The following is a 12,659-nucleotide window of genomic DNA, read 5'->3' as shown; positions in this document are numbered from 1 at the left end:
CTAATGACCCAATTCCCAAAACCTACAGGACAATTCATGGTATCATTAATGCAGAAAGGCTTCGAGAAAACGGTTTTGCTCAAATTAGAAAAAAATGTCTTTGTTTAGGTCAGAACTGCTCCTGACAACTGGGGGTTTGCAGTTTTCATTGTTAGCCTTTGCAGTTTTGAACTTCTAAAAACTTCTGAACTTCTAAAAACAGGAAATGTTGAATTTCGCCAGAATGGAACCTGTTATCAGGGGCTACAGCCTGGCCATTAAAATTATGCCGTAGGAACCCCCAGAGGTAGAGGAGGGGTAAGTGCAACAGAGAGTGGGACAGAATAGACTAGAGGCCCTTCTTTCTAGCCTGTCATCTAGAATCAATGGGAACTGGAGTCAAGATCATTAATTATGAACCTTTTCTCCCTGTCAGGCCAACCTCACCTCTTTCACATACAGTATAACTCATTGTCTTAGTTAAATATCAAAGACATAATTGCTCACAATGTCCTTATGTGATGATGAGCAAGGATTTAAAGTAACAGCCATACTGTACATTCCAAAAGTCAATCTATTCCACTTTTAAATGTTTTGTGCATCATTCAAATATTTTTTTTTATTCATTTGCTTCAATTATTCTTTTCTGCTTATCAGTCTTCATTGCAGCCTGCTTATTACTATAGCAGATGCACCAAATTGATCTGGAATAACCTTTTAAATGTCAAAACTGGAAATACAATCTATGCAGAACAAAAGTTGCAGAACAATTATTCTCAGCTGACACATTTCTGATAAACAGAAACGGAAACTAGAGAAAATTCTGAAAGTGACAGATATTGAACTACTTGGTTTGAAACCTCATGAAGACACAAGTGAATAAAATTAAAAACGAAAAAAATAAATATTACTTAAGTAGCCAAACATATGGGGCATGCAATAGCATTTTTCTAAGCTATGCAGGACACTGGACCCATAAGCTATGCAGGACACTGGTCCAATAAGCTATGCAGGACACTGGACCCATAAGCTATGCAAGACACTGGATCCATAAGCTATGCAGGACACTGGACCCATAAGCTTTGCTGAACAAGAATGACAGAAGACGGGTGCGGGTGAGGCGAGCAGAAAGGTAAGTGGGCCATGCTCACTGCTGTTGGCGCGTGTCTCCCCGCCCTTGCCGCCCCATTCGCCCCTCATGCCCTCGATGTCGTCCAGGGAGGAGGCCCGGCGCAGGCTGCGCACGCTGTCCCGCGACCGGCTGCGGGGCAGGCTGCTGGCGGCGAAGGGCCCCTCGGGGTCAAGCCTGTCGGGGGCCCGCTTCGGGGACGAATGGCCCAGCGGCTGGGGCTGGCAGTCCTGCTCAATCAGGGCCTCCGTCTCCGACTGGGTGCAGCTCTCCTTGGAGGGAATGCGGAATTCCTTCAGGGGCAGCTCCTCGCTGCTGGGCTGGGAGAGGAGACAGGCACAAGGATAGGAGACTGTATTTCTGACTGTCTTCAGATCTGCATGACACGCTCCTCTGGATCAGCGTCGGTACCGAAAGAAATTGACTGGGATCTGTTTCTTGAGCTATTCCTGTGCATTAGTTCTAAAGTCAAAACGATTAGGCCGCGAACTGACAGATACGGTGTTAATTAAACGCAATTATGCATTGATTATGCAGGATACCGGACCCATAAGCTATGCAGGACACTGGACCCATAATCAGCTGTGCTGATTAAGACCAGAGAATAAAAGCTGTAAATGTTTGCCTACAGTATGTGAGAAGGATTCCTTTCCTCCCTGGCCAGAAGAATCGGCACCTATCTGTCATGCAAATATCTTCAGCCCTGTCTCGGTAGTGTATTTTTATAATGTTATTCGCCCCAGTCAGTCGTATTCTAACCCCCTTCGAGGAAAAGAAAACACAAGGAACAATCTACAGTGGGGTTTTGTGCAGATAACTTTCTTACTGGAATCCAGAGCAAAATCAGCGGAGCCTAGAATGAAGGAAACCATCTGATGTCCAGGTAGGATGAAATAGAGCAGAAGGGCTTCAGCCCCCTCAACCACACATCTGTAGCACCTCCTGGTTTTCTACAGTATGTGCTTAACGGAACAGAAGCATCCTACTTCCCAGATTTTCGGCTGCTGATAATTTATAGAGGTGCTTTGCTTTAGTTGCTCCGGTTTCCTCCCATAGTCTAAAGACATACTGGCAGGTTAATTGGCTTCTGGGTAAACTGGCCCTGGTCTGAGTGCATGCGTGACTGTGTCTGTGTGTGCCTTGCAATGGACCGGCATCCTGACGAGGTTTTATCTAGTCTCATGTCCATAGCTTGTCAAGATAGGGTCTGCATTGAATAGAGTGGTTGAAATACGGAAAGATGACTGGAATATGGATGTCAGACCCTGACAGGAGGGGTAGTCACCATGAGTGTCTCAGTGGCGTCACTACAAGATAGCAGGCACTCAGCAAGGTGTAAGGACTTGGACATAATCATTGTCTAGTGGCTTGACGCCAGTTTAAACCTCTGAGCTCAACCAACCAACTTTACTGTTTATAAAGGAAAGGTCATGAACCTCATTCTGAGCAAGCAGATACATTTTAATAAACATCAGTCCTAGCTAGTCCAGCTATCTTTTCGCAGTGAGAAGGAATCACCCAAAATAGAGCCTGAGCGAGACTGAGTGTAATAATTTCCACATTAACACTTGTCAGCCAGTGCAATTTTTTTAACATGATCTGACAGAATAAGAAAATGTTTGATGCAACAGAAGCCTAGATTTAAGAAGTGCAGACAGCAGTATTTTTTTCCACACTGCATAAATCAGGCAGAATCTGTTAATTGACAAGCTGTTAAGAGCGTTGTAAGGAGTCAACATATTTCCCACATTTACAGCCAGCAGCCTGAACAGAAACACCTTATGTTCTGGCAGACTGAGGGCAGCAGGAAGCTGCAAGTGTGAAGATGAACGATGTTCACCATTGGGCGTTTGAGGGTTCAACGTAGGAACTGCTGAAGAGGGCTTACAAGCAAATACTATTTCCTAATTGACACTGGGTATTGATGGAGACTGAACACAGAAGCAAAACACTTACTACCAAATCTTCATAGGGAAAGTCAAGAGAAGCAAGATTTCTGACCTCAAGGACTCTAGCAACAGCTATGCAAAAAGATTTCATAAGAGATTCCTGTTTAATTTGTGTTGTTGGGAGCACAACTAATTAACTCCTAAGACAAATGGGAAAGCATGCTGAAAGATGTCATGCCTCCTCTGAAATGGATCAGTATTGTTCTTAAGACTGGTGTGCATCTTCTGGTCTTGGCGTTTTATTTCAAACAAAGGAACACATTAATTATAAAGTTAAGCAGGATATTTTAGCCCAAAATGAATTATTTCTGTCATAACGTTCATAGCATGGCAGCAAATAAACTTCACAACAGGATACCAATACAGAGCATGCATCAAACTCAAAAGCGAGAAGATTAAGACAGCATAAAAAATTGTGTTTTTGATTGATCTAAGTCTCTATTAGGACATTGATGATATAACCTGAAGAAAGCAGATCACAACACAGGTCTTGGGAAGCCTGCCTAGAGAGTAGCTTAATTGATCATTCAAGAGTATCTTATTACAGAAAGCTCCTTCTCAAAGTTATCCATTCTCAATAAACTCAAATGACTTTGTTGTTCAAGCATTAATATATTACTCTTTTCATTTATAAAAGAGCTGAATGGACACAGGTGACGAGATTTCACATGCTGAATAGCAATCCTCTTGAAAATCTAGAAAGAAAAACACGGAAAGGAATCATTTTGCACCACTTTTCCAACGAATGACGCCTTCATTCCTTCAGCATGTTGGAGCAACACCTCAGGTGAACTTGCCAGCATTGGAGCCAAGTCCTCTTTAGGCCTTTAGTCCCTCCTTGGTGGATCATGGTTTAGTGTAGTTCACCCTGATGAACATCAGTGAGGATGGAGCAGATGTGCAGAACGGCAGGCTAATCATTTGTTACAACAGATCAATCGAAGACAGATCCAGGTATTTTTGTCTATCAAGGACTGTCCACTCTCTACAAAATATCAATCTGACTTCCCTATGTGGGTGATGTCTGGGGATGATGTGGCAACACTCCAGCAGGACATAGTACTCCATGTTGTTCAACCCTATTGATGGCAAATGTTCATCATTAATATTAATTATCCTATGTCATGTGCGGTCAACAAAATGTCAGCGCAATTTAAGTTGATTTTTTCCTCATACTAACATTGGTGAATTCCTAACTGTTATAAGATTTCTTTCTTTCTTTGTAAAGGAAATCCTCAATTTACTGTATTTCTCTTGCACAGAGGCACTCAGAGGCACTCAAGGATTCCCTTCATTGTTTCAGATGAAGGTTTAGTTGCTGCTTCACCAGTATAAATGAGTCATTAAACACCTGCACACTCCTATTTAAAGCACTTGAAGTGAAGTAGACAATATGAATTGGAAAAGCACATCAGAAAGAGCTGATGAGATCTTGTTCTTCCCAACCATACTTGAACTAATTCTTATTTAATCCCCCCTCCTGAAATGTTTCATTATTATATTTGTTCTTTTATTTCCTCAGTTGGTTTAATACATGTGTTGATGCCCAATATCTTTTCTGAAGCTGGTGTTTGTAGATACATTAATCAGTCCTGATAAAATAATGCTAGTCATAAAACGCATTGTATCTTTACTTAGTCCGAGTCTTAATTATGAAATGAAGATGCATAGATGCATACAGATTCAGAGCACAGTCCAGACTCTTTATGAGGATGTAAAAGCTGTATTTGGTGCTAATGTCACATGCAGTTCTGTAAAAAAACACCTTCATCCAATCTTTGATGTGGCAGAAGCACTATGACTTTTGGGATATAGTGTTGTATTGCAACTAGCTGTGACCTATGAAGAAAGATATAAGATGTGAAGAAGGGGTTAACTGATTCCTTTCTGCACAAGGACTGGACTTCTTGTGACATAGACACAAGACATTCCAGGCTTAGAGTTATGGCAGGAAAGGGGGATAACTGATAAGGATTCCAGATGCCAGCTAGGAACCCCCCTTACCAAGGAAGGAAACCTAACACTGACCATTTGGCCAAAGTCTGGGAACTGTCCAAAAAACACTGTGACCTCCCCCCATTACCATGGTAACGAGCTACGTCAGAAGTGGCAGAAAAGGGCTATATAAACTGGAAGTTTTGTACCGGTACTTTGAACAATACTTCGGTTTTATCTTTCCTTGCACACAATAAAACTCATCTGTTCGTCTCGGGATCCAGAACTTAATTGTCTGTTACAACACCTACTGTCAAACATAGTCTGGAAGATTTTCCAATAACATGAATACAAGCTGATATCCCAAAGCCAGTATGGTGAACTTAAACTTACAAGTAAAAAAACATGGAGATGAACAATGAGAAGAACTATAGGCACCTCCTTACTTAAATGCTGGAGCATCGTGACAGGATAAGCTTTGATTTTCAGGGGAACTCCACTATTTGCCGGTGGAGCAGTGGGAAGCGAATAGCGAGACGCACAGTGTGATTGAGAAGATGGGTGTCAGTGGAGTTGATTCTGTTGTATGATGTGTCCTGTATCAGCAGAGGTAATGAGACAAGGGCATGTCTCATGCTGTGGGTTTTTAATTTACTTGGTTTCTCGGGGATGTAAGAGTCCCGGAATTAAATTAAGATATTAATAAGCCATTAGGGACAGACTCAGTTGATTTCTGTCCCCTGACCCAGAGTTTCCTTGCAACTGTGAATTCAACACATCTGGAGCTCCCATACTGTACTTCCAAAAAAGAAAGATGCTTAAGATAGCCTGAAGAGAGTAAAGACATTTCAATTCCTACGAATATGAATGGAATGATACAGGTGGAAAAGCAAATTCTTGTTCCTGTTGTCACATGTGTAAATATAACCAAAGTAGTGTTTTCTTCTATCTCTGCAGTGAGTCTAGATTCTCAAAGTCTCTAAAAAGCTAGACTTTCCCTATATGTAGGGCAACAGTAAACTGATTTTCACAATGATACAATGATACTTTGAACATTTTGTTCTCTAAATATTCAAGAAAAGTTGAGATATTTAATGTTGTTTTAAGCCTTGAGATGCACATTTAAATATATGGAAATGTTAAATCACTTTTTTATTTTCTCACTCACTCTGGAATTGCCAGCTTTTTAAGAAATATAGCCCTGTACCGCACAAAGAGCAACAACACAGATCCACGACTGTGTCATTCATCTTCCAGACTGCTGCAGGCCCACACAGTGTCTTACAGCAGAGTCTCACTGACGCCACAGCAAGCCTGCAGGTGCCCAGCAATTTTTTAGTCGAAAGCTGAAAGAACCCAGGTCAGCTAATCCCAGCTCTAGCCCAGCGATGCCCTGCCAATTAAGTTGTGCTACTCAGGCAATATCGGACACAGAGGGGAAAAAAGCCACTTTTATCCTTTAATTTCAACCATGAAACTCAGGGGAAAGTCTCCACAGGTCAGGGAAATGAAAATCCCAGTGGCTGCTTGTTTTCATTCCTTATTACTGGTTCTCAAGGGATACACACCCCATGGTGGTTCTGGCAAGCACATGAAGGCATCACTCACGTGCAGATAGTCCACCACCACGCCTTCAAACTGGTCCTTGGAGATGGAGGGACCATGCAGCGTGATGGTTCGCAGAGATGGAAGCTTCATTCGGAGACGCCGGCTCTGCCCTGCAGGGGGGAGTGACTGTGATACACCACATTGGCCTGCAGTCTACACATATAGTAGATGATTCAATTATAGTAGACAGGCAAATGTACAGAGCAGAGGGAACATTTTAAAATGGAAAAGAACTGGAAATAAATAAATAAAAAGAATATAGTTCAAGAAGGTAGCTGCATCACCATGCGTAGGCTACAAAGGAACAAGTAAAGGTTTATTCCATGCGGAAAAGAGAAGAGAAGAACATAAATGTGCAATAAACCTTTACTGGTTCCTATAAAGAATATATATGGCTATAATGTTTCATACATTTTACATTATATTATCAATGAAAATTTATTATTTTAAATGCACAAAAAATAATTTAAATATGGTTTGTGACAAATGCTTTCTTGTCTGATGGGACATTAAAATATTAGACAGCAGGCTTGGGGAATCAAGGTATTTTGCCAACAAGCTGATGAGTTTACCTGCAATGCCACAACTTCAGGGAGAAATTCATGAAACACAGCACTTAAAGGTGGACGCTAACACTTATTAAACATTGTGTGCAGAGCGCATCCAACATCCAAGTTGGTGAGTTAAAAGCATAGCATAGAAGTTTATGTATTTTACAGAACATTAGGTATGTAACAGATAGAATTGATGGCAGTTAAGTTTATTGCAGTATATCTAGACCAAGTAAATCCAATGAGAATTTCATGTTTCAGACCTCACTTACACTATGTCATCAGACTGCTATTGCTGGTATTCCCAAGTGAGTGTTGCACAAGCCACTGGGATTTCACTGGCTAAATCAGACAATATTTCCTTACCTTGCTTAATATTTCCTTTGGTTTGATGGATATATGTAATGTTTTGTTATTAGAGGTGGAAACTGAACTCTGCTATAGGCATGTTGCATGCTGGTCTGGTAGGGTGATGATATATAGTTCTGAGGTCTCATGCATGTATTGATAGTACACATGTGATAAAGAGTAAGAGGAGACATGGGTTAAAAAGACAAGTTTAATGCAGCATCGTCTAAAAACATAAGCCTATAGACTGATGATGTGAGCTAGAGAACACTTGTAGGGTAGTATATACAATCCACAAACAAATGAAAGACCTCAGAGTCAACTAACCTGCTCTGATCCAGCTCTGCGCCAGTCTCTGCCTCAGGCCACCCTTCTTCTTTGAGGTCCCCAGGATCTCCTCGAAGTTCAGTATGAACATAATGACAGCACCCTCTTCATTCTTCACTGGGACGACGTCCACCAGGCACGGAAGACACGTGCCTGCAGTGCAAGCACACATAAAGTCTCAAAGACCCCACTCACCGTCAAGTAGTCTCTTAGCACCTTCAAACAAATACACACAAGCTCATTTTCTTCTTTTTTTCTGAATTTGGAAAAAAGGATTACTTTTTAATACTTTACTTGGGGATACCAGGAGAACCCACTATCAACCTATGAATGAGAACCTATGGACAAGCTCATCTGATTTGCCCAGCTATTCGAGCCATTTAACTTTTGAAAAGCAGCAGATTTGTATATTTGTGAACAATTTTGCTAAGGCCACATCCACATCACTGCAAAACTAGGGCACTACCAACAGGCAGGTAAATGGGCAATGAAAAACCACTTTGTGAGCTCGCTGCTCAGTGTTAATTGTAAGTTTAAGTAAACCAAAGTAGTGGGACTACTGGATTAAAATTAGAGCAGACACAGGCCCTGGTAATTGTAGCCTCGGCAACCTGCTCATCTGAGGCAGATGTTTCCATAGTGACCTTAACAAGCTTTCCCTGACCTCCATCTGTTACATCTGGTTAATTATTAAAAATTAGTAAAGGGATTATGTCCGTCGTGGGGGACAGATTTTGTCAGGGCATACATTTTAACTATGGAACACTTCTCTGAAAAACCTGTTTTCTTCTTTAACGTCACTCACCGTTAAGAAATTGAGGGAAATAGAGCATAAACTGAACATTTTTAACTCTTAATGGTCAACATTTTCCAACAGATGTTTCTGCTTCCCTCAAACTTTAGAACATTTCTTTTCAGGTGTGCTACAGTGCGATAAGTAGTGGTCAAAGTCACTTTCAAAACAAAGTGCCCCTTAAGCAACAAATCGAAAGCTCACAAGGATCAGAGGACACAAGTGAAATCTTACAGGAGGCACATCTGCATCTTCCAAATCCAGGAACACACTTTAAAGCACATAACCTCAGATTTTTCACAAAACAGATGATGAAATCCTTGCATCAATCAGATACCACCAATCACATCAGTTTGAGGGGACAAATGGTCTTTTTGTAACCTTTTCTTTTCATGTTCTTAAATTTCTGAGTACTACATAATAAAACATAAAATATTCATATTAAATATGTGCGCACAACTGCAGAAAATGGCCTCACAGCCATTTCGTTTATTTACCATTAGTTCAAAATTAAAAATATAAAAATGTCTGAAGCTCAGACGTCACACATATGGGTTGATGGCATCACTCTCGGAGACGTTTTCGCAGTAGAGCGACAGCACTTTCTTGCAACACCGTCCCACAGATTTGCATGATTCTGCATTACATGTCTTGCTGGCACTCGAACAGATCAACGTGTAGGCTCCTCACAGCCCAGAGCAGGCTCCTCACAGCCCAGAGCAGGCTCTGCACAGGACAGCAGGCTCTGCACAGGCCAGCAGGTTTGGAAGGCTGTGGGGGACTGGCTGCATCTCTGATGCCGGTTTGATCTTTAATTTTATCACTAGCGTCACATCAGTCCAAATACCTTATGAGCCTGAACTATGTTAAAGTAGTCACTGACTGTGGTTATGTGAATCTCTACTGCACAAAACATTTTGGAATATGTTCTCTAGAAGCGGTATGTGATGTCAGATAAAAATAATTTGTCTTTCATCTGCAGTCATCTGCCATCCGTTTGAGAAGACAGTACAAGACATTATGACCACAGGGAGAGAGAACTGCACTCTAGAGTGAAATAAAACACACAGATGGTACAGGATATTAATCCTAATAAGGAAACAGAGTGGCTCGTGTTAATATTTACAGTTTTATGATGTAGTGCTTTGTAGCCCTTTAATATCTGGTACTCGCTCAGTCCAGCTCTTATTCATGCTGCCAGACGCCTATTCAAAACATAATTGCGTTTTTCTCTCTCCCTGTGGACCTGAGAACCTGTTATTTAAATCCATGCCTGCTGAGCAACATTGCTCCCTGGGAAAAACAAATACTATGAACAAAATTATAGTTTACACCAAAATGCAACAATAAGGTACTATAATTTTGTTGAGTTTCTTCTTATTCTGTATACCAGTGGTTCTTAACCTTTACTGCAGCTGCACTCCTTTGGTTCTCAAACTATGTTCTCACAGCCCTGATCACAAATCCCTGAGGGAGGTTAGCTCTTTAACCAAAGATACAGTATATCATAACTATAGAATGAAAGAGACATAATTCTATATTCATTTTAAATTTGCAGTAAAATTAAATATACATGAAAAAATCCCAACTGTTTTTACACATATGCATTTATTTTGCTATCACAGTAAAATTAAGAATATATGAAAAATTGCACACTTTTTTAAGTTTACATTAAAATACCTAGGATCAATGAAACAAAGTGGTTGTGCGTCTCTGGATTGGAAGAAGGGGTTAGAAAATTGATGGATATTTTTGTGAAGCAAGCTGCACAACTGAATCACTGTTTATTCTACTTTATTTCTCTTTCTGGTGTGGAATTAAACTCTCTTTGTTCCTTTCCAGCTCGCCCACTGACGCATTTTTGAAAGATCACTCAGGTGCTCTGCTGGAAACTGCATACAAGGGCAAAACTGGGTTTTCCACTCTGCTATACAGTCCATCTATGTGGAGTGACTGAGAGTTTGTTGACTGATTTTTTCTCCCATCTTTCCCACTGAACTCTGTAGCTCCTTCAAGGTTTTTATTGGCCTCACAATGACACTCCTCACTAATTTCCTCCTTGCCTGGCTGCTCACTCTGGATGAACAGCCTGATCTAGGCAGTATCTGGGTATGATACATGACAGGTCTGAATACTATTGCATATTGAATTTATACTGTGAACAGGACGCCAGTCCTTCGCAGTGCAGTCACAGACACGGACATGCTCACACAGGCTAATTTTCCCAGAAGCCACTTATAACTACCAGAACGTCATCAGCACTGCTATAACTAACCACTGTTCCACCGTGCTGCCAAACCCACAACAGATTGCACTTCCATAGGACTACTTTTCTGCCCCTTCTGCAAGTAACACTCAGACCATGAAACTGACACAGGAAAAGCCAGAGAAAAGACATAAATGCTGAGAGACAGAAATGATAGCTGGAGGAAGAGCAAGAGAGAGTGACCTGCACCTCTGTAGACGAGACAGCGGGCTGGCTAATCCACTCTGACAGCTTGTGTCCCCACAGAGGCAAGCCTGCTTTCTCCCTGTGCCCACAGCTCATCACGCAACACCCTCCTTCTCATCATTCATTTCACAATTTCACGATTGTGTTCTTCTTCTGTTAATTTTACTAGCTGTTCCACAGCGAGCAGCACATAGCCACCAGAGCAGATGGGGTTATTATAAAGACCACAAAAGACATGCTTAAGATGTGCACTACTACAATATTGAATTGTGTTTGCACCTGCAGTCTGAAGGGAAATTAGGAACAATTTAAATGCATTGTTTCACTATAACCATATGGCTCCTTCTAGCCTGAATCAGTATACATTTTAGTTTTGTTAATGCTGCTTCTATAAATACAGCCTCTGTCTTTTCTTATATTATTAAACATTTACTCAGTTTATGAAGCAGTGTGAATGAAAGATGCTTTATTAAAGTTAGGGGGTGTTTTTTTACAGTATATGCCTTACAAGTCTGTAGCTCATAATTAATTACTAGTTAGGGTAATCTCAGGTACATTTTTTTGCAGAATTTTTATAGAGAAACAACGAAATACCTGAAGGCCACAGATTAAAACACCAGAGCTGTACACTTACAGAAATGTCATTGGGAAATGAAAACCCGGTATAAAAGGGCACCTTTAATGCTCTTTTTATTCCTGTCTGATTGCTTTACCTCATTCTAGGGATTTCAGTTCCCAACACTGTGATACTGCTCTCATTGCTTTCCAGTTCAGCTCTCAGGTACACTACTGAATCCCTCTCTGAATAATATGATTTACTTGAACTCTTTAATTGCTTTCAGTTCCTCGGCTGAAAGGCTTAAGCTGAAATGTTAAAGACCTTCTCCGAGCTAGTACATTTTATACATGACTTTCAAACAGATGAACAACTTCGTAGGTCAGCTGGAAAAAATGTGCAGTCCTGTAATCACACCTGGGAACCTCTTACGTCTATTACTGTTATCTAGTTAAGTTTTTCCACAGGTGACAGGCCAGGAAGCCACAGCAGCTGCATGTTAACAATCCCTCCTCTGTGTACCAATTGAATGGATCAGGGGCTCCCCAAATGGCTCAGGTTAAGACACTCACCCCAAGCACAGTCTCACACACTACAGCCCGGATCATGCCACTAGCTGGCTGGAACCAGGATTCCCCGAGCACTTGTGGACAACTGCCAGGGCACTGCGATTTGTCATCCAGGAATATCTTGGCTCTGCGGGCATGCAGTGACGTCAGCGAGAGATTCAACACCATTCTGGTCGGTGCGGCCACCCCTGTGAGGCCCTGTGCATCGAGCAGCAAGTTAGCACGAAGGCTGATGGGAGATGGGCGAGCTGGGCATGCCCTGTCTTTTTCACCCTCACTCTCTCTGTGCAATAGTGGGACCAACTCTGAGTGGAAACATGAAGAAGTGGCAAACCTTAAGTGTGTGGGAATACGTGAAAAATAAAATAAATGTTTAAAAATGTAGGTCTTCAGGTGCTAGAGATATGAACTGACCAATAACAAATGCTGGATTATTGCCGTCCAGGACTCCAGAGCTATAATC

General features: G+C 41.4%; 1 protein-coding gene across 1 annotated transcript in view; it reads right to left on the bottom strand.

The window, feature by feature from the left end:
• Window positions 1–12,659, bottom strand: part of kcnh6a (potassium voltage-gated channel, subfamily H (eag-related), member 6a) — an 80,935-nt gene that overhangs the window by 47,487 nt on the left and 20,789 nt on the right. Inside the window, exons 3-5 of the mRNA XM_088623090.1 lie at window positions 7,827–7,979; window positions 6,601–6,710; window positions 1,131–1,428 (exon numbers count right to left, since the gene is read on the bottom strand). Of these exons, the coding sequence (XP_088479216.1) occupies window positions 1,131–1,428; window positions 6,601–6,710; window positions 7,827–7,979 (561 nt within the window). The remainder of the gene's footprint in view (window positions 1–1,130; window positions 1,429–6,600; window positions 6,711–7,826; window positions 7,980–12,659) is intronic.

This window comes from Lepisosteus platostomus, chromosome 28 (assembly GCF_059453375.1).
Source record: "Lepisosteus platostomus isolate fLepPlt1 chromosome 28, fLepPlt1.hap1, whole genome shotgun sequence".
NCBI classification, from domain to species: domain Eukaryota; kingdom Metazoa; phylum Chordata; class Actinopteri; order Semionotiformes; family Lepisosteidae; genus Lepisosteus; species Lepisosteus platostomus.
Note: the sequence above shows the minus strand (reverse complement) of the source record. Positions and strands in the feature narration are given on the sequence as shown.